At 36.3% G+C, this 19,535-nt stretch overlaps 1 protein-coding gene across 1 annotated transcript in view; it reads right to left on the minus strand.

The window, feature by feature from the left end:
- Nucleotides 1-2,766: 2,766 nt before the first annotated feature.
- The window catches only part of chp1 (calcineurin-like EF-hand protein 1), a 33,694-nt gene continuing 16,925 nt past the window's right edge, over nucleotides 2,767-19,535 (minus strand). Inside the window, 5 exon segments of the mRNA NM_199715.1 lie at nucleotides 2,767-3,612; nucleotides 6,240-6,362; nucleotides 8,345-8,406; nucleotides 10,931-11,055; nucleotides 16,116-16,196. Of these exon segments, the coding sequence (NP_956009.1) occupies nucleotides 3,559-3,612; nucleotides 6,240-6,362; nucleotides 8,345-8,406; nucleotides 10,931-11,055; nucleotides 16,116-16,196 (445 nt within the window). The 3' untranslated portion in view covers nucleotides 2,767-3,558.

The raw sequence follows: 19,535 nt of genomic DNA on the forward strand, positions 1-19,535 counted from the left end.
TTGCGTTCTAGACATTTAATCACTGGTCCAAAAAAAAAAAAAAAAGCCAACACAGCCCACACTTCTAATAAATTCTGGTCCCTTTTTAACTTTAAAGTGTAAGTTTGTAATTGACATAAAATTGTTAGATGGGTCACGACTTTTATTTTAACAAACTACTAGGTTCTGGTGTTGTGTAATACTTTGGTTTATCATTTTGGAAGTTGCTGACGTCAGATTTGGTGGCTTGAAAACTGTGGTGTTTAATACTGTGTGTTATAAAATTATACTTGATATTTGATGATACAGGCATGTCATTTAAAAACACATCTGGGAAATTAAAATTTCTGATTATTATAAATATTTATCCAAGCTCAGTGCTTCCCACACATAGACTTTACTTGGGCAGGCTGCCCAGGTATATTAAAGGCCGCCCAAGAATATTTAGTGACACTTTAAAATTATTTTACTATTATTGTCATCCTTTTACACTTTTTTTGTATTCGCCCAATATAAACATCGGTGATGGATTAGGTAGTGAAAAATCTTCTCTCGTTTACCCTATTCATAGCTACTGTTTGAGCGAGACCGGTCAACACTCCCACAGTAAGTCTCACATGCTCTGCAGGGACACCAAGAGACACGCCTTTTTACGTCTTATGGCCCGTTTCCACTGAGTGGTACGGTACAGTTTGGTATGCTTTTATGGCCATTACCACCATCAAAGGGTACCTAAAAGGGAACTGTACTATACCACTTTTTGGGTACCCTTTGCAAAGGGTACCTAGCACGAAAAAAAGTACCAAAAGACAAAGCAAGACACGCAGCTAAATGCTGTTGGTTTACAGAGATACATCAGTCGCAGAAGCAGGAGAATGAAAACAAAGGAACCAGTATTTTTAAAAGCACAGTTAAGACATGACACTGTAATTATATATACATATATATATTTTGTAATTGTATAATATATTTGTAATAACGAACTTCTTGAGCTGATAATAACGTAAGCGTGATTACTGAAGCGCTTCTGATATCTGATCCTTTCAGAAACGGACAAACAAGAAGCCGGAAAAAAACAGCAAATGATAGTTTCAGCAACCTAAAATAAACAAACTGCCCTGATTAAGTTTTATCATCAACTTTTAGACTGTTATGAACTCGGGAATGACAGAATTACTTTCCAACAGAGGTTACATGTGCTGGTGAAAATTAAAGATACAGATGAGAGGTCTGCTCTGACTGTGGGCTATGTGTAATATAGTGTTTTTTTTTTTTTTTAACCAAAATAAGGACTAAATGTATGCTGTGTGTATTTTTTCTGTAGTTGGTAACATATCAGAGACTGTAAGAGTCTGTAAGTGTTGATATGTTGAATTAATTTTTTTATTTATTTTATATAATTTCAAACATTACAGTAGGGTCAAATCCTGTTCATAGAAAGGTTAGTAATGAACATTTATATACAAGTATTTATATGTATAAAGCATCTGTTTTGTGAGAAGTGCTTCTCATATGATATGTAAACAACCCGTACAGCTTTACTGTGACATATCCTTGAGTAAAAATTACATTGTCTGAAACTTTTTTCATACACCACACCCACCAAGAGGGTACTAATGCTCTCCTTATGGTACAATTAGAAGCCGTTTGGTAGTGGAAAAGCAAGCCTTAATAAGGTGAACTGTACTCTACCACTCAGTGGAAACGGGCCATAAATGCGTGTAGCCGGGGTTTTTAAATCTCCAAAAAAAAAATGTCCAGAATTTGTTTTTGCTTTTGCTTTCTTAAGCTGTTATCAAATGTACGTGCACAGCAGCGAGAGCAAAGAAAACATATTTCCTGTTTAAATGTAAATTCATTCCTCATCTTAACGACTCAGAAAAACTTTACCAAACAGTCGAAGAGGATAAATTAAATCTAAATTAGCTTAAAATTATTTGTATACCATTAGAACTGGATAATAAACTCATTTGCCTTACTGAAATAATCTAAATTAAATCTAAATTAGCTGCAAACTATTTGTATACCATTAGAACTGGATAATAAACTCATTTGCCTCACTGAAATAATCTAAACATTTTATTCTTGAAGATATTAGAATTTTTATTCCTTTTTCTCTGTGATTTATTTCTCATTTGATGTATATTTTATTAATTTGATGATGTCAATATATTGCATGTTATACATCTAAAATGCTTTGGCAATACTGTACAAAATGTCATGTCAACACTTGAATGAGAGATAACGTTAGAGAGAAGCAGATTTTACCTGTCAGTGGGTGCACATGGCTCCTGAATAGCATAAAGTAAGAGAAATAGTGGACTGGCTTTTTTTTTCTAATGTCAACCCATTGAAAAGAAACAGTGTATAACAGTTTCTTAATAAATTAAAATATTGTTAACAATTGAGTTATGTTTTGTTGGTCGCATATACAGTTGAAGTCAGAATTATTAGTGCCTCTGAAGACCCCTTGTTTATTTTTCCCCAATTTCTGTTTAACAGAGAGAAGATTTTTTCCAACACATTTCTTAACTAACCAGTTTTAATAAGTCAATCTTATAACAGATTTATTTTATATTTGACATGATGACAGTAAATAATATTTTACTTGATATTTTACAAGACACTTCTGTACAGCTTAAAGTGACATTTAAGGCTTAATTAGGTTAATTAGTTTAACTAGGCAGGTTAGGGTAATTAGGCAAGTTATTGTTTAACAATGGTTTGTTCCGTAGACTATTGAACTAATATATATAGTTTAAAGAGGTTAATATTTTTTACTTTTAATTTTTTTTTTTAATTAAAGGCTTTTATTTTAGCCGAAATAAAACAAACAAAACTTTCCCCAGAAGAGAGAAATGTCCTTGCTCTGTTAAAAATCATTTGGGAAATATTTAAAATAGAAAAAAAAATTCAAAGGGGGGGTAATAATTTGGACTTCAACTGTAGATAACTATTAATGTGATGTGGGTAAAAAGTTTTTCAATACGGCTACCACCACAAGTATATTTAAAACCTGTGGGAAGCACTGAAGCTGATCTCGTTCACAGTTTATAAGACATTTAAAGAGAAAACCCTATTGAATGTGTCTTATGTAGTGGATTCATCTGTATTTCACTCCCTCCCAAGCGATGACTTACAAATCATTATTTATTACGAGACAGAAAAAAAAGTGTCCGCCCTTATGAGGAAATAAAAGAAGAATGATGAGGTATTTTTGAGTGAATGTGGCATAAGTTAAATATTTTCATGGGTGAAAAGGGAACATCAGATTTGGCCTCAGAGATTGTGATGAAATCATGACAAAAGGATTCTGTCAGTGTCAATTTAAACGACAAGATTCAGCCATTTGGAAAGCTTTGAAACTGTTAATAATAAATAGAGAATTGTCATTTATAAGAGTATTGAAGGCACCTGGACGTTGCGTCCGTCTAGTGCACCAGCAACTCAAGAGTGACAGATGACTGGAGCAAATGTTGATCGAAGGCGAATCAGCTCACACAGAGGAGAACCAGGGGGCGTGTCTTATCTATGATGTCACAGACGGGCTCCAATCAGAGTTCAGAATGTGTTTGGTCTTCAGTGAAGGAAACGGATGCTCATCTTTTGTTCGACATCCACTTTTTCCAATACCTGAGGACAAGAAAAATAAATATATAGTGTGTTACGCACCGTTTTATGGCAAAACATTGTTTTTGCATGGCCTAGACATGATTTTGTGCCATTTGGATTTTCAAAATGTGTTGTTTCAGGTTAAGGAACATACTATTTGGGTATTTAAAAGGATAATTCACGCAAAAAGGAAAATATCATCATTTACTTCCTCTTCACTAGTTTCTTTCTTTTGTTGAACACAATGGAAGATATTTTGAAGAAAGCTGAAAACCTGTAACCATCGACTTCCACAGTAGGAAAAACAAATACCATGGAAGTCAATAGTTACAACTTGACTTAGACAAATGGTTCAACAGAAGAAATTCAAAGGTTTTAAACCACTTGAGGAAGTATAAAAGTGAATACATTTAATTTTTATTAGGTGAACGACCCCTTTAAAAGTAAAAAAAAAAACAAAAAAACATCTTATTTATTAATTGTAACGTAGCTGCCCTACAATATAAACAGTCTGCAAAGTTGTTAATCAAAAAAAGTGTGTAATAAAGATATTTTCACTCAAATGAAAGAGTCTATGAAACATTTTAATGGGTTGTTATATTTTTATATTATAAAGTTGTCATATATTTAAATCCAAAAATCAAACAAAAAGTGCTTCATGTGTCGGTGCTCTTTGGATAAGGGATTCATAAAGATGAACAACAAAATCATACTTTAAGCCCAAGGCACTCAAAAAGCAAGTGAATTTTTGAAACTTATTTTTTGAGTTCCTTGGACTTATGATTTTGTTGTTTACTCTGAATAATCCACGTTGGAAAAACAAAATGCTTATTTTAGTCATTCATTTTCTTTTCAGCTTAGTCCCTTTATTAAAGGGTCATGACACCCCCCACTTTCGGTTCAGGTCTACCTCAGAATTTTTTCAAAAGATGCATCATAATGGGCGTTGAGCTCCGCGAGCTAAGGGCAGGAGTGGGCGTGGCCAGCAGGGTAGAAGGAGGGGAGCGAACAACTGTTGTCAGTCGGCTCACAAAATGAGTCACAAACCGTGAGGAGACGCATGATTTTCGTTTACAAAGTTAAAATGCAAAGAAATAAACAGTAATTTAATGTCCCGCTACATTTGTTAATTGTAATTTCATATACATAAAACCACAATTTATATCATTATAAAAGATAATCGTGTTCATATAAACACTATAAATGAGGACTTCTCCCTTCAATCCCCGGGTCTGAATCATAGGTCTGAATGCAGACTCAGTGCAGCAGGTCTCTTGCCCTGTCTATTTTAACCATAAGCCCTGTAAAAAAATTAATTTAAGCAAACACAGCAGCACTGCGACATGTCTAAATGTAAACAAACTCCTGATAAAAGAAAACGTCCGCCATTCTTCAATTCTCATACTGCTCTCCCGACAAAAATGCTTGCTGCATACAAACAGCTTTGCTGTATCGGCCCTGACAGCATCGCAAGGAAAAACATACAACAAACCCTGTGGATCATGGAAACAAACACATACGACCCTTCATAAACAGCTGTGTGCTGTGGGTCCGTGTCTCAGCTTGGCACTGGCAGGTCTACCTTGCCTTCGGAAAGCATGTGCAGTCATGAATATTTAAGAAGCCGGCTCTTCTCATAGGATAAGAAAACTCAGCTATGAATAATAATGAAAAACCGACGCATCATCTTTGCACTTGCAGTTCTGTGCTACATCGCCGATTTTGATCCCGCCCCAAAAATCATTTTAGACCCGGAAGCTAAAATTAGCTGACAAAAGCTCAAAATTATAAAGTTTTCCCCACAATTAAAGCTGACAGGTGCTAACATTGTCTTAACTGATGCTGTGAAAATCTCAAAAAGTACTCAACTGACCCAGCATGGATTAGATGCGGAAAAAGACCAATCAAAGCAGGCTTGGCCAGCTGACCAATCAGAGCAGGGTTGGCTTACAGAAGGGGGAGGAGTTTACAGACCGTAAGCCCTGAACTGATTTCAAATGAACTGTATTGAATTCACTGCAAAGTTATTTTCAGTATTACATACATATTCTGAGAACAGTACAATGTTTTCGTAAACAAAAACCTTAGATGCATTTAAACCTGTTTTAAGAGACTACGACACAATATTAGGGCACTATAAAATACCATATGATCTGCTCTTTAAATAGAAGTATAGAAAAATGGTAAAATCTAAACTTATAGTGCATCTGCCTATATCTGAAGAACTGTTATTTTATAAAACATTCATTTTATATATACATACATTAATAAATGGATCAGAAAAATAAATAAAATGTTAAATAAATGAGAAAACTCTACTTGATTTTATTTGTAAATACTAACTAAAGCATAATTTTTTAAAACGTGTTTAACCTTGTTGCAAAATTGTGATTTCTTTCTAGATTATGTTGGTATTTTCTGACTTAAGTAAAAAATAGAAAAAGAGAGACATCCTAATAAAATCTGTAAAACCCTTTCACTTAAATATGAATTTTGAACCTGGCTATATTCACCGCTCCTTCCTATTTCTATAATACAAATAATGCGGAGAAGCATATTAAATGTAACATTTCCAAAAGTTCAATGGTGAACTGTGCCTTTAAGCTCAACTCAAATACCTCGAATGCCTTCATTCCTCCAGGATTTACCTTGGTGAACTCGTTGAAGGAGATGCACATGTCTCCATTAGTGTCTGCCTCCTGGATTGTTCTGTCTGCAATGCTTCCCAACTGCTCATCTGAAATGTTCACTCCAACCATCATCCTCAGCACCTGAATAAACAACACACATTCTTGAGTCTTGTGCATTTTTACATTGTTCTCTAGTGTCCTCTAGAGGTTGAATAACAGATTGAAGTTGCATTTTCAAAAGGCATTTAGCATGAGACAAATTTGTTGAAAGACCCCCAAAAACCTACACCAAAACCCCTGCTAATATATATGCTAATAATTTTAATAATCATTCATTCATTCATTTTCTTTTTTGGCACAGTACCTTTTATAATAATAATAATAAAGAACAGTTACATTAACATTGTTATTAATTTCTTACACTGTATTTCTAAAATGAATATTAAAAATTTTGTTAAATATTTATCAGCTTTTCACTAAATTAACACTAGAAATATATATATTTTTTGGATTTGTTTTTGGCCTTTTTGCCTTTATTAAGAGGGCAGGACAGTATTTCAGACAGTAAGTGAAGTGGAAGAGAGAGGTAGGGACGGGAAATGTTGTCGAGCTGGAATTGGAACTCAGGATGTCCTGAAGTCATAGGCGGAGGGTGAACAAACTCCAGGGTAAGTCTAATATATGCGATGCGTTTAAAAAGATTTGCTACAGACAAAGAACAGACAAAGAAGAGGTCAAAAGCACCTCTTATCAACAAACATCTACTATATTCAACACGCACATTAAATACATTTAATAAACTAAGCCACTGATCTACACTACTGGTCAAAAGTTTGGGGTCAGTTTTTTTATTATTAATTTAATTTAAAAAATTTAAGATGCATTAAACTAATCCAAATGGTTAAATAAATATTTTAAAAATCAGATAGAATTGCAAACAATGTGACAGTGACAACAAACATTCATTCATTTCCCTTCAATCATTTATTAATTTATTTTCCTTCAGCTTAGTCTCTTTATTCATAAGGAGTCGCCACAGCGGAATGAACCGCCAAATTATCCAGCATATGTTTTACATAGAGGATGCCCTTCCAACTGCAACCCACAACTGGGAAACATTCATACTGCATGTCTTTGGACTGGAGCACCTGGAGGAAACCCACACAAACACAGAGAGAACATGCAAACTCCACACAAAAATGCCAACTGACTCAGCCGGGACTCGAACCATCGACTTACTTGCTGCGAGGCGACAGTGCTAACCACTGAGCCACCATGTCGCCTTTAACAAACATGCATTTTATAAATTTGGCTTGTTTCTTAGGGTGCACTCACACTATGCTATCCGAACCATGCCCAGGCCCGTTTCCCAGATCGTTTGAGACGTGTGAGTGCTCTGAATCAGGCATGGTTTACTAGGCCATTGGTTGGAAGAGGTGTGCCAGAGCACAGTTCACTTGGGAACAAAACTCTTGCGCTTGTAGTGTGAGTGCAAAGTGTGACTGAGCCAGATACTGACAGCGAGACGTGACTTTTAAGAGACCATTTGATATTGATTTATAAATTTTTCTTACTGTTCAATGAACACAAACTGTCATAGATTATTAAAGACGCAAACCCTCACTGTACGACAGCTGCACCTTCAGCAAACCTCCTAATACCTGCAGCACGAGGACTTTATGATTGTTTATGAGCGTCAAAGGTGACAGATCTGTGCAGCTAAATATTTGACTGTCTCACTGCATCCCAAACCCCTAAAATTATATATCTAAAGAAATCTCCACTGTGCCGAGCGAGAGCGCTTCTTAAACTGAACAACACATCATCGATGACGTAAGCATGCTCAGGCTTGAATGCATGTGAGTGCGGGCCATCAGGGGAGACGGGAGCCAGGGGAGCCGGTTCAAGGCAACTGTACATAGTGTGAGTACGCCCTTAAACACATCTTTTGATGGTGAAGTGCAGGCATGTTCCCGAATGTTCTCTGAATATAAAAACAGTCCTATGTAATCCCTCTGAAGTGACGTGAATCTGGTTTCAGGTGTTGAACAGAGTCAGAGCTTTATTGTTCAGATGGTACAGAGGAGTTGTTTGTTTCTCCTGATTGAAGCTGACTCTCTTACCTGGAGCAGCTCATCTCTGGAGATCTTGTCATCTCTGTCGAGGTCATATAACCGGAATGCAACTATGAAAGAAACAGGAGAAAAACAAACCTTTGATTGAAATCACAGATTTCATGCTAGCAGTACACTTGACTAACAAACTGCAAGGCCTGGCAGCAGAAAAAAGGTTTCCAAAGTGGAGATCAAATGAGGCTGAACTAAAACAGATGGGGCATTAGAAACACTAATTTAAGATACACATTAGTTCAAGATTCCTTTCTGGAAACGACATTCTTCCTACTTTTAAATGCTGGATAAAAAAAATTAAAAAATAAATAAATAAAGAATAATAATAAATAACAATTTAAGAAGACTATAATTTATTTATTTAATTTTCCAAGGTGATGTTTACCAGAGCAAGCTATTCGTTTACATTAACTCATTTTTTTCCTTCTAAAAAATTATTTAAAAAAAAATAATTAAATAAACAAAAATTATTTGTTTAAGTTTGGCTAAAAGCAGTTTTCACATTTTTTAAACTAATTTTTAAAGTCTATATTATTAACCCCCTTTAGGAAAAACCTTTTTCTTTAATTATCTACAGAACATGCCATTGTTGTTCAGTGACTTGCATATTAACCCTACACTAGCTGGCAGCTAGCTCTCTGCAACTCACATGGTCGCCCACTGAAACTAAACAGGGCTGAGCCCGGTCAGTACCTGGATGGGAGATCACATGAAAAAAACTAGTTTGCTGTCAGAAGTGGTGTTAGTGAGGCCAGCAGGGGGCACTCAACCTGCTATCTGTGTGGGTCATAATGCTCCAGTATATTGATAGGGACTACCACTCAGTGAGGGCCGTCTTTAGGATGAGACGTTAAACCGAGATCCTGACTCTAAGGTCGTTAAAAATCCCAGGATGTCCTTTGAAAAAGAGTGGAGTTAGGCTTTAGGCTTTTCGAAGATTGCAAATAATAAGCTCTGTGTTCAAACACTGTTCATTACACTTGCACGTTTTGTCCAACCAGATAATCCTCACACGAATAATACAACTTTGAGCACTTTTGTATCTTAAATGCAAACGCAAGAACTGAAAAGCTAACATTAGGCTATAAATGAACTACAGTGCCTTCAGGGCGCTTGCCTGTGACGTCAGCACCGCCCTGCTACACACAACTTTTCAAGATTATTTTTAGAAATATGCTCCATGACAAAGAGTTAATCTCTTTGTTTATTATATTATTTTTAAACTTTTATTTTTAAATAGATTTTTTACATGTTTATTTACACGTTTACTGAGAGCAGGAAAAAGACAGGCTGCACTGGTGAGCAGTATTTCATAAGATTGTTTAATTAATGTTAATGATCAACAAATGAATCTGTCTTGACGGTGTTTACAAGTGAAAGAATTATCTACACACAATCTGAATTCCCAATTAGAAAAATACTACAAACTATGAAATAATATTCATGAAAATAAATCACAGACAAATCCAAATGCCCAACACAAGCAAGTGGTGCTCGCTGCAGAGCCATTTGGGCGAGCTGAGCTCCAGCGAGGGGGAGCTTAAGCTTGAGCTCCACCTTTTTTGCACTTCTTCTACGAGTGATGTCACTGGGGGTAGGGTTAGGGGTGGGGTTGGTGTACGCATTAAAACAGCTTACAGGAGGCAGAGCGAGAGCTCATGCTCCCCCTCGCTGGAGCTCAGCTCTGCTCAAATGGCTCTGCAGCGAGCACCCTCTCAACGCAAGTGGGCTGCATTCCAGACCAGCGCAGCTCGATGACATGTAATGTCTCCGACACAGCCTGTAGTCCCATTTAGCCACTTGATAGCAACAGACTTTTAAAGAAGTATAACCGATTTTTTAAAAAATCAAGAGGGTGTGTTTTATGTCGTAGAATAAAACGTGAAAGTATCTTGAGTTTTTGTCAGCCACAAACTTTATTTAAGCGATTTAACTGAAATCCCATTGAAAAAACCCATCGACTTTGGGGAGAGGGAACCGAAATTGCTAAAATGCTAACTTGCTTCCAGGTTTTTGCATACAGATTGACGTCATAGTTCCTCCACTCTATTGGCTTAATTTCTCTTTCTCCTCTCCACCAATCAGCTGGTGTGTGGTGTGCAGTCTGGCGCAATATGGCTGCCGTCGCATCATCCAGGTGGATGCTGCACAATGGTGGTGGATGAGGAGATTACCCACAATGTGTAAAGCGCTTTAAGTGCCCAGAAAAACAATATATAAATATATAAATTAAATAAACTATAAAAAATTATTACCTTAGTTAAGCCTTCAAATGACACTGTAAACAAATAATACTAGCATTTTGCAAAATAACTAGCATAATACTAAATACGGTCATCAATCCAAGGACAAAACAAATAAGTTATTAAAATTTATGTTTGAAAATGTCTTTTCTACTTTAAACAGCACTTGGGAAATATATGAAAGATTAACATTTCACAGGGGGGATAATAATTTTGACATCAACTGTATAGGATTTTAAAAAGTTGAACCTCCATTGCCTTTTGATCAAAGCATGCGTGTTTGACTGCTTAAACAAACACTGCGCATCATTAGAAGAGCTGTTTGTGCTGAACTCACAGAGCAGTTTGTTGGTTCTGCTGTTGAGCGGCTCTCCTGTCAGGTCTTTGTTCTTCTCATTGTCCTCCACAGGCCGGAAATGAGCCAGAGTCCTCATGAAGCCTCTGAAGTTCACCTGATCCTCACTGAGACACAAACACACAGCTTATTAAAATGTCGGCTGATCCACAATAGTGGCCTACCAATGCAGGGCCAAACTACCAAATTCCCTTACTTTCACTGATTAATAGGCTGAATTTCCATGACATCAAATGAACGTACAACAAGCTGCTGTTGTGCATTTTCAGAAAATTATTGCCTAAATCGCAATTCAGAGACTTAATAACGTTAATCTGGTTAAGCAAGCAAGTCATTGGACAACAGTGGTTTGATCTGTAGCCAATCAAAAAAAAAAAGATCCTAAGGGGGCTTATATTTACCTTAAACTACTTTAAAAACAAAAGCAACTGGCACTGTTTACAATAAGTCAACTCTGGAAATTTTGAAAGCAGCAAGACTGTGGGTGCATGTTCATAACTTTTTGGCCAGTCCATTTGAAAGAGAATCGATCGCATCAGTTGTGTTTCTAGACCCATTTCCTTTCGTGAAGCAACTGTGAGTGCGCACGAGTTATAAACAGTCGCGCACATCACCTCAGCTGTAAGCGCGAGTGATTATCCTTTCATTCGGTATTAACCTGCTTTGCTCGCAAAAAGTTGCAAACGCAATTATTTTTGTCAGTTGTGTTTCTTCTTAATTCTAAGCCTGTGCATGCATATTGGACCACCCTTATTGTCGAACCCTGCTTTTAAAAATTATTATCTGGGAAAATTATTTTCAACCAGCTAAAGTGGCTAGTGGGAGTGTCTGTCTTACCCGGCACCGCTGAAATCTACCCGCATTTGGCGAGTGTTAATGTAAAGCCCTGGGGCCTCATGTACGAAGACTTGCGTGGAAATCATACTAAAACATTGCGTACGCACAAAGCTGTAAATGTGCGTACGCAGAAAAAAATTCAGACGTATGAAACATTGCGTACGCCGAATCTCACGCATATTCTGTTTGTACATCTGAATGAACTTGAAACTGAGCGCAACATGCACGAGCACAAAACCCCTCCCTGCCTCCGCCCCCGTATGAATATGCTAATGACTCTACTTTGGCAAAACCCAATGAAAATGCAACGGCAAAAACAAGCCAAAAGAGAAACTTTGAACAGAATGTGAATTGGAGGTGCTGCTTTCGGAGGTAGACCGGAGAAAAACTGTTTTATTTGCAAGTTTGTCCTCTGGAATTAACAACAAAAGAAAAAAATAGAGTGGGGAGAGTTTAGCTGATGCGGTTAACACAGTTGGGTCTGAACATCGCACTGAGTGGATTAAAAAAGAAATAGTGAGATCTATAGGTGTAAAACTTTGTAGTGTCTTTAACAGCCTAAGTGGCGTAGCTCGTTAAACCCATGGCAACATGTTTTGACACGTTCGAATCCAGCGGCTGATGAACTTACTCTTTATTTTCCCTGCTACATATCAGACTTTGCCTATATACTCTTTATCATGAGAAAGACAAGTAGGAATCATTAATAAGCCTGTGCATCAAATTTAATTTGCATATTTATTGAATGGAAATGTTTCTGATTCACTTATGCCAGATCATCCTCAGATTGTGCCTTAATAGCAATGTGTGTGCAGTAGATCGCTCCGATTACATTGGGAAAACCAGCGACCGCTGCAAATTGCGCTTTAATGTTTGGATGGTCAACTGTATATTACAGAAATCTTATATACTAGACATGCGGATGAACCCGTCTCACACAGCTGAGAAGACACTTTGTAGAGTGCAATTTAACACAACTATAGGAGTTGCCATTGGAAATAAAACAGACACGCACAAAAAATGTGCGTACGCCAGCCATAAAGCTGGCGTGGAGCTGCGCACATTCCCACATTCAGTTCATCATTAGTAAATCCAAACCTGAGCAATTCTGAGCGTGAAACCTGGCGTACGCAAAGTTTTTGTGCGTACGCAGCGTTGATACATGAGGCCCCAGGTCTTTAAGTCCTAGAAACTACTATGTAATTTTCCTAGCGCCATTAAACAGCACTTGGGAAATATTTGAAAAATAGTATACAACTTTTTACAAGAGGGCTAATAATTTTGCCTTCAACCGTATATAAAGATCTCCAACATTTAGCATCTGGAATGGACTTTTCCATTATTGCATAATATTCCAGAAATTGACCTGTGGCTTTTCTACAGTGCTGCTCCAGACTAGTGCTTGAGGCCTAGACAGAATGCTTTACAGTGTTTTTTTTACTGATATTCCCACAAGAAAGTGACACAAGATCCAAAAAAAATCCTGAGGAAACCAGCAGGCCATGTGACACCACCCACATACAGTGCGTTTTCCATCAGTGTTGATATAGTTTGCAGAAGTTAAAAACATGTTGTATAATACAGTGACGTAATCACAGCAAAAAAGCCATACAAACACTAATAAACTGATTCAGAAAATGTCCTTCTAAGAAATCCAGACAAATAAGAATTTGATGCATTGTGACAGTATATTTAAATCACATTCTGTCACACAATTATTTTAAATTTAAACATTGAAATCATATTAATTACAAGGTATGTATTTTAATTTATCATATACGCATATAGAGCTATGAAAACAAACAAACAAAAAAACATTGAGAGCATTTAAATATCCTCAATTGCTCGTGATCAGTGGGGGGTAAGTTGTTTCTAATTACTAATATTACTATTTGTAATTAGTGCTGGGTTTAATTACATCATTAAATTTGTATTTAAATTGCATTTTTAATTACTATGTTTAAAAAGTAACTCAGTTACTCATCAAGTTATTTAATTACTTGACTCAACACAAAAAAATAAAAATAAAATGCATAAATGCACTATATAAAACTCAACACTGGATAGACAATAGAAATTAAACTTTATGACAACTTAAATCAGAGCCAAACAGTACCTTTTAGCTTCATTTTAAAATGTAAAACTTTAAGAATGATAAACGTAATATTTATTAAAACAAAATATTTCAAAGCAATGACACAATATTTCATGCATATCATATATCCACATACATTTCTAACTCATAGTTCAAGGTTTCTCAAACATGTTCAATCTACCTTATCAAATACTCTACTTGTCCTAATTGATTGATCCCAAACTGTTGAATTTATGTATAATATTTAAACAAGTACAATTATAAATAACTAATTAAATTACCTGAAAATGCAGGGTGCTTTCACACCCGTGAATCGATTCAGTTGTTCCGAAACAGGGATTAAAATGGTTACATTGTTGCTCTTTGCTCTCGGTTTCACACGGCACAGTTTCTAATTGGACCAAAAAAGCTAAAACAAGTCACGTGTGAGTAAACTCTCACATTGGTCAGAGTGTCAGGGTTTATTTTGCAGAGTCCCGCTCAGCTGTCAGGAGAGGTGGTGGTTTGGTGGTGTTTGACAGGGTGCGCGCAACGTATCTGAAGAGTTAGGAGGGATGCGGTGGGGAGGGGTGAGAAGGGTGCGCGACGTATTTGAGGACCTGGGAGGGAGACTCGCGATTACCGGGAGATTATCAGTCGTTTGCGGGCATCCGGGAGACTCCTGAAACTTCCGGCCCTACTCATAATTCTCTCTTCATATAGCCGTATGCCTATTACATATCCATAAAACACTGTGATATAACCGCGCTCGGATCGTATTGCTTTCTCACCGCAATCGATCAGCTTCAGAGTTCTTTTCAATTGAGCCGAGACCACCTCATTCAGGCGATCTCTGAGGGATTGATTTGGCGCGGATCCTGGTTTCACATATGCCAAACGAACCGCGCCAACTGGGCAAACGCGACAGGTTCTGAAACAAAAGTCTAGGTGTGAAACCACCCATAAAGTAATCCCTTACTTAGCGTTTTCTGCCAAAAAGTAATCTAATTACTTTGTAACTAATTTCACCCAACATTGCTCTTGATACCTTAGGTATGCAATGTTTTTTATGTATTTATTTATGCTATAAATAAATGTATGTAGGACAGCATGGTGGCGCAGTGGGTAGCACGATCGCTTCACAGCAAGAAGGTTGCTGGTTCAAGCCTCGGCTGGGTCAGTTGGCATTTCTGTGTGGAGTTTACATGTTCTCCCGATGTTTGCGTGAGTTTCCTGCTGAGATTTCCCACACAGTCCAAAGACGTGATATAGGTCAATTGGATAAACTACATTGGCAGTAGTGCATGTGTGTGAATGCAAGAGTGTATGGGTGATTCCCAGTGATGGGTTGCAGCTGGAAGGGCACCTGCTGCATAAAACATATGCTGGATAAGATATCAATTCATTCCGCTGTGGAGACTAAGTGGAACTAAGCAAAAAGAAAATGAATGAATGAATAAATGTACATATTGACCTTATTGGTCACATACGAGCAGACACAACAAAGACTTCAGGTCTTATTTACTTCTATTAATTTTTAGACATTAAAAACAACTTGTTAGGCAGCTCGATGTTGCCACCTGATTTTTTTTGTTATTACTCTTATTTTTATGTATACTGTAAACACACCTGCATGTACAGTTTGACCATTTTCTATCTTTTATTAATGCTAACCATTTCTCCCAGAGGCAATTGAATTGGAATTTCTAAAACAATCACAAAAAACAGAATACCTCTGCATTGCAGAACAATGTAGCAATATTAATATTAATATTAATAGAGACAGCACAATTCATCATAATCTGAAGGCCACACAGACCAAGGGGAAAGATATTATAAATAACAAAAATAACAAAATGTCTGTGACAAGGTGAACAGTAAACAAACTAAACTCAGAACTTCTTATAAACCATGGACCCCACAAAAATTAGCATTAGTGACACAAAACCAAGGCTCAGCACATAATATAAAAAAATACTGTTATGCCAAAAGGAATGAACCGTACTTTAAGTCCAAAAAACCTAAAAAATTTTCAAGTGATTTCTTGGCTGCAAGCCATCGCCATCAGTGTTTGGTCTCGCAAGACTTCAGTTGATAAAGTATTGTAAGATGCTTCCACCATTACTACAATGGTACAAGCAGACAAAATAGAATAAACCCAATCTTCATGTACAAGATAAATGCAGCATGCACACTGCATTCTGTACAGTGGTGCAATAAAAACCAACAGATCTGTTATCTTTAAGATGTTCTCACCCCTCTGGGAAGAAGGCATTAATTATCCGATCGCCGAGAGGATTTATAGCCAACTCAGGAATCCTCTGGAAGTCTTCACGGCTGAGAGAAAGAGAGAGAAAGAGAGTTTATTAATATTATTGTATTATTATTTTAAAAACCATTACTTCTTTTTTAAACTCACTGCTACTATTTTGTTTTTTGTACGTTCCACAGTATTTAATGCAAACATTGGAAATACTTTGGTAAAACACCTGTAACATTTGCCACACCAATTAAAGGTTGAATAGAGAGAGAGGTTATGGTCTACGTTTTAGATAAGTTAAATAACATGAGTACAAAACATCTCAATACTATTCAAGTCTAATGTAAAATTGTTGCATCCAGAAAACATTCATCAATATTTTCTGTATCTAAATAGCATGAAAGACCACATTTCTCAAAAAGTAACAAAAACAAGTGTTCCTCTTATAAAAATGGGTCACACTTCCCAATAATGTTCTATTAGTCAATGTATTTAATTATAACATGAGCTAAGAATGAACCAAACATCCATTGCATTTATTATAGCATAGTTATGCTTGTTAATGCATATACAGTTAGTAAACACACTGAGTTAACAAGAACTGATGAATTATAACCTTTATTTTCATTAATTAATGTTGACAATGGGGAATTAATACTGTAATAAATCTATTGTTGGTGATAATAAATACATCAGTGGAACATTATATAGTGTTACCAAAAACATGTTTACATGAATGAAGGTCAACGCACAACAGTAACCCTTTAAGTAATAATTCTCACTATTATTATTTTCCTACTACTAAGATGCTGGTTGTTTATTAATACTTAAAGTACATATTCATGATTTTATTCTACACATCTAATCCTTAAGCGTAACTATTATCATCACCTTATGGACTATTATGAACTCAGAATGATGGAAGTACTTTTAACAGAGCTTACATGTGCTGGTGAAGATTAAAGATACAAATGAGAGGTAGTAGTTTGGTTTAGCTATTGGGTAGGATTATATGTGTAGAATAAGATCATGAATATGATCGCTGTTGGTCATGGGGGAGTGGAGAGCATGAGACTGATTCCAGTGAAGCTCCAGGGACAGACGAGTCTTCGCTGAGGCCAGCTTCCAGCCTCCACTGCTGAGACTGCAGCTCTGCACAAGACTTTTGGCCAGCGGAGAAATTAAAATGGTTGTGCCGAACTGAGTCTGGTTCTCTCAAGTTTTTTTTCTTCACTCTCCTATTGATGAAGTTTTTTTCCCTCTCCGCTGTCGCCACTGGCTTGCATGGTTCAGGATCTGAAAAGCTACTCATCGATGGATTTGCTCTTCAGTGTTTGGACTCTCAATAATGACTTCAAACCACACTGAACTGAGCTAAACTGAAATGAACTTAAACACTAAAAACTGAACTACCCTGATCCAGTTACTATGACCATTTATGTAAAGCTGCTTTGACACAATCTACATTGTAAAAGCGCTATACAAATAAAGCTGAATTGATTTGAAAATGTACTTTAAGTATTAATAAACAACCAGTATCTTAGTAATAGGAAAATAATAATAGTGAGAATTATTACTTAAAGGGTTACTGTTGTGCGTTGACCTTCATTCATGCAAACATGTTTTTTGGTAACACTATATAATGTTCCACTGATGTATTTACTATTACCAACAATAGATTTATTACAGTATTAATTCACCATTGTCAACATTAATTATTGAAAATAAAGATTATGATAAGAACTATGAGGCAAAAGTCATAGTTAAAAGTTTGTTAATAGCAAAAATTTTACCTTACAATAAAGTGAGACCAATTTATGATTTATTTTCTGACCCAACTTCAACAGTTGTGTTTGTCCATGTATTTGACCAAAAACTGAACTTATTATTAGAGCAACAGAAGTGCCGTTCATTTTCGAGCAGTTCATCCAGACACACATCACCTGTTAAAACACTTGACTTGTTTTGCTTGTTCTCAGTCTTTCTTTGAGCATGTTGCGTCCAGTGGGGTTTTGTATTTAGTTTGATTTGGGATTTAGTTAGTGGACATTATTATGTTTAATATTTTATCATGGATCCTTTCTAAGATAACGGCTTCGATAAACAAACTAAATAAATAAAAATGAATTAAAAAAACAATTAACAAACCCAACTCCATGGGTTTCCTTAAATAACTTTTCAGTTTTTCGGCATTTTTTCCGTTGCATGATTTATGCAACTTCCTTGACTCCCTCGACCAGGGTTGTATCACCACTGAATGTGTTTCAGTCTCCCTCTGTCTCTCTGTGTGTGCTCTTGGATTGACATTGAATAAAGTAACATGCAATAAAGCTGTGCCTCTCAGTAAAGCCCATCCCTAATTCTGAGAAAGCAGTGCTTGTTAAAAGGATGCCTTGACGTAGAACCTTTTATTGTTCATCTAGTAAACGCTGTTATGAGTAATAATGAAGTGATTATTGCGGAGGCAGTGTAATTAGACCCATAATCCCATTATAATAATGAAAATGCAGGATCAATTTGGAGATTAACCTTCTTGGGGACAAAGAAAGTTGTGTAGTCTCTGATTACTTCTAGACTCACAACACACACACACACACACACGCACACACAGATATCTGACACTATTTATTGTCCAAACACAAGAGAAACTCTCTCTAATCTCGGTCTGACGGATGTTTGGGGTAATAACAAATACAGCAGGCCAACATCACAGTATTAAAAAATATTCCCAACTAACCACATCGCTAAATATGTTTGTTGAACTAACCATCATGTCAGGTGGTTTTACACCACAGAGGATGTTGTCATTGAAAACAAACTTTTATAAGAAAGAACACTCTGTGACTGCACTCAGTGTATAATGGTAAACAGAGCGAGATCACTTTTACAAGACAAGTTACAGGAATCGCACAAAATACTTTACAAGTATCCCTTTTCATGTTGCAGTTGAGTTATCACCTAAAAAATAAGACTATTGTTGCTTGTTCAAACTACTTACTGAAAATATGGTGAAATAACACAATTCTGAAGGGTTTTGGAGACAACTTAATTGTTTTATGTTCAATCCACTTACATTTGTAAAAACAATTACGTTAACTTGACCAATCTGTGTTTGGACAACATGAAGGAATTGTGTGGATCTCAGCATTTTTTTTCAGTGTACAATAAACAACTTTTCCCATTTTTGTGTTAGTAAGGTGAATATTTTAATGATATTTATATATACACTTTTAGATTTCTTTTTACAAATTGGGTTGATATCTTAGTAATGTCTAATAATATTATGCGACTATGCTATTTCATTTTTTTAACCAATATTTTCTTAAACATCTACATTTTTATATATCATATCAGATATTTTGGTTGTTGCTAGACTGGATATGGTTGCGGCCGGAAGTTACCGATAATTATTTATA

The sequence above is a fragment of the Danio rerio genome, chromosome 13 (genome assembly GCF_049306965.1).
Source record: "Danio rerio strain Tuebingen ecotype United States chromosome 13, GRCz12tu, whole genome shotgun sequence".
In the NCBI taxonomy this organism is placed as follows: Eukaryota; Metazoa; Chordata; class Actinopteri; order Cypriniformes; family Danionidae; genus Danio; species Danio rerio.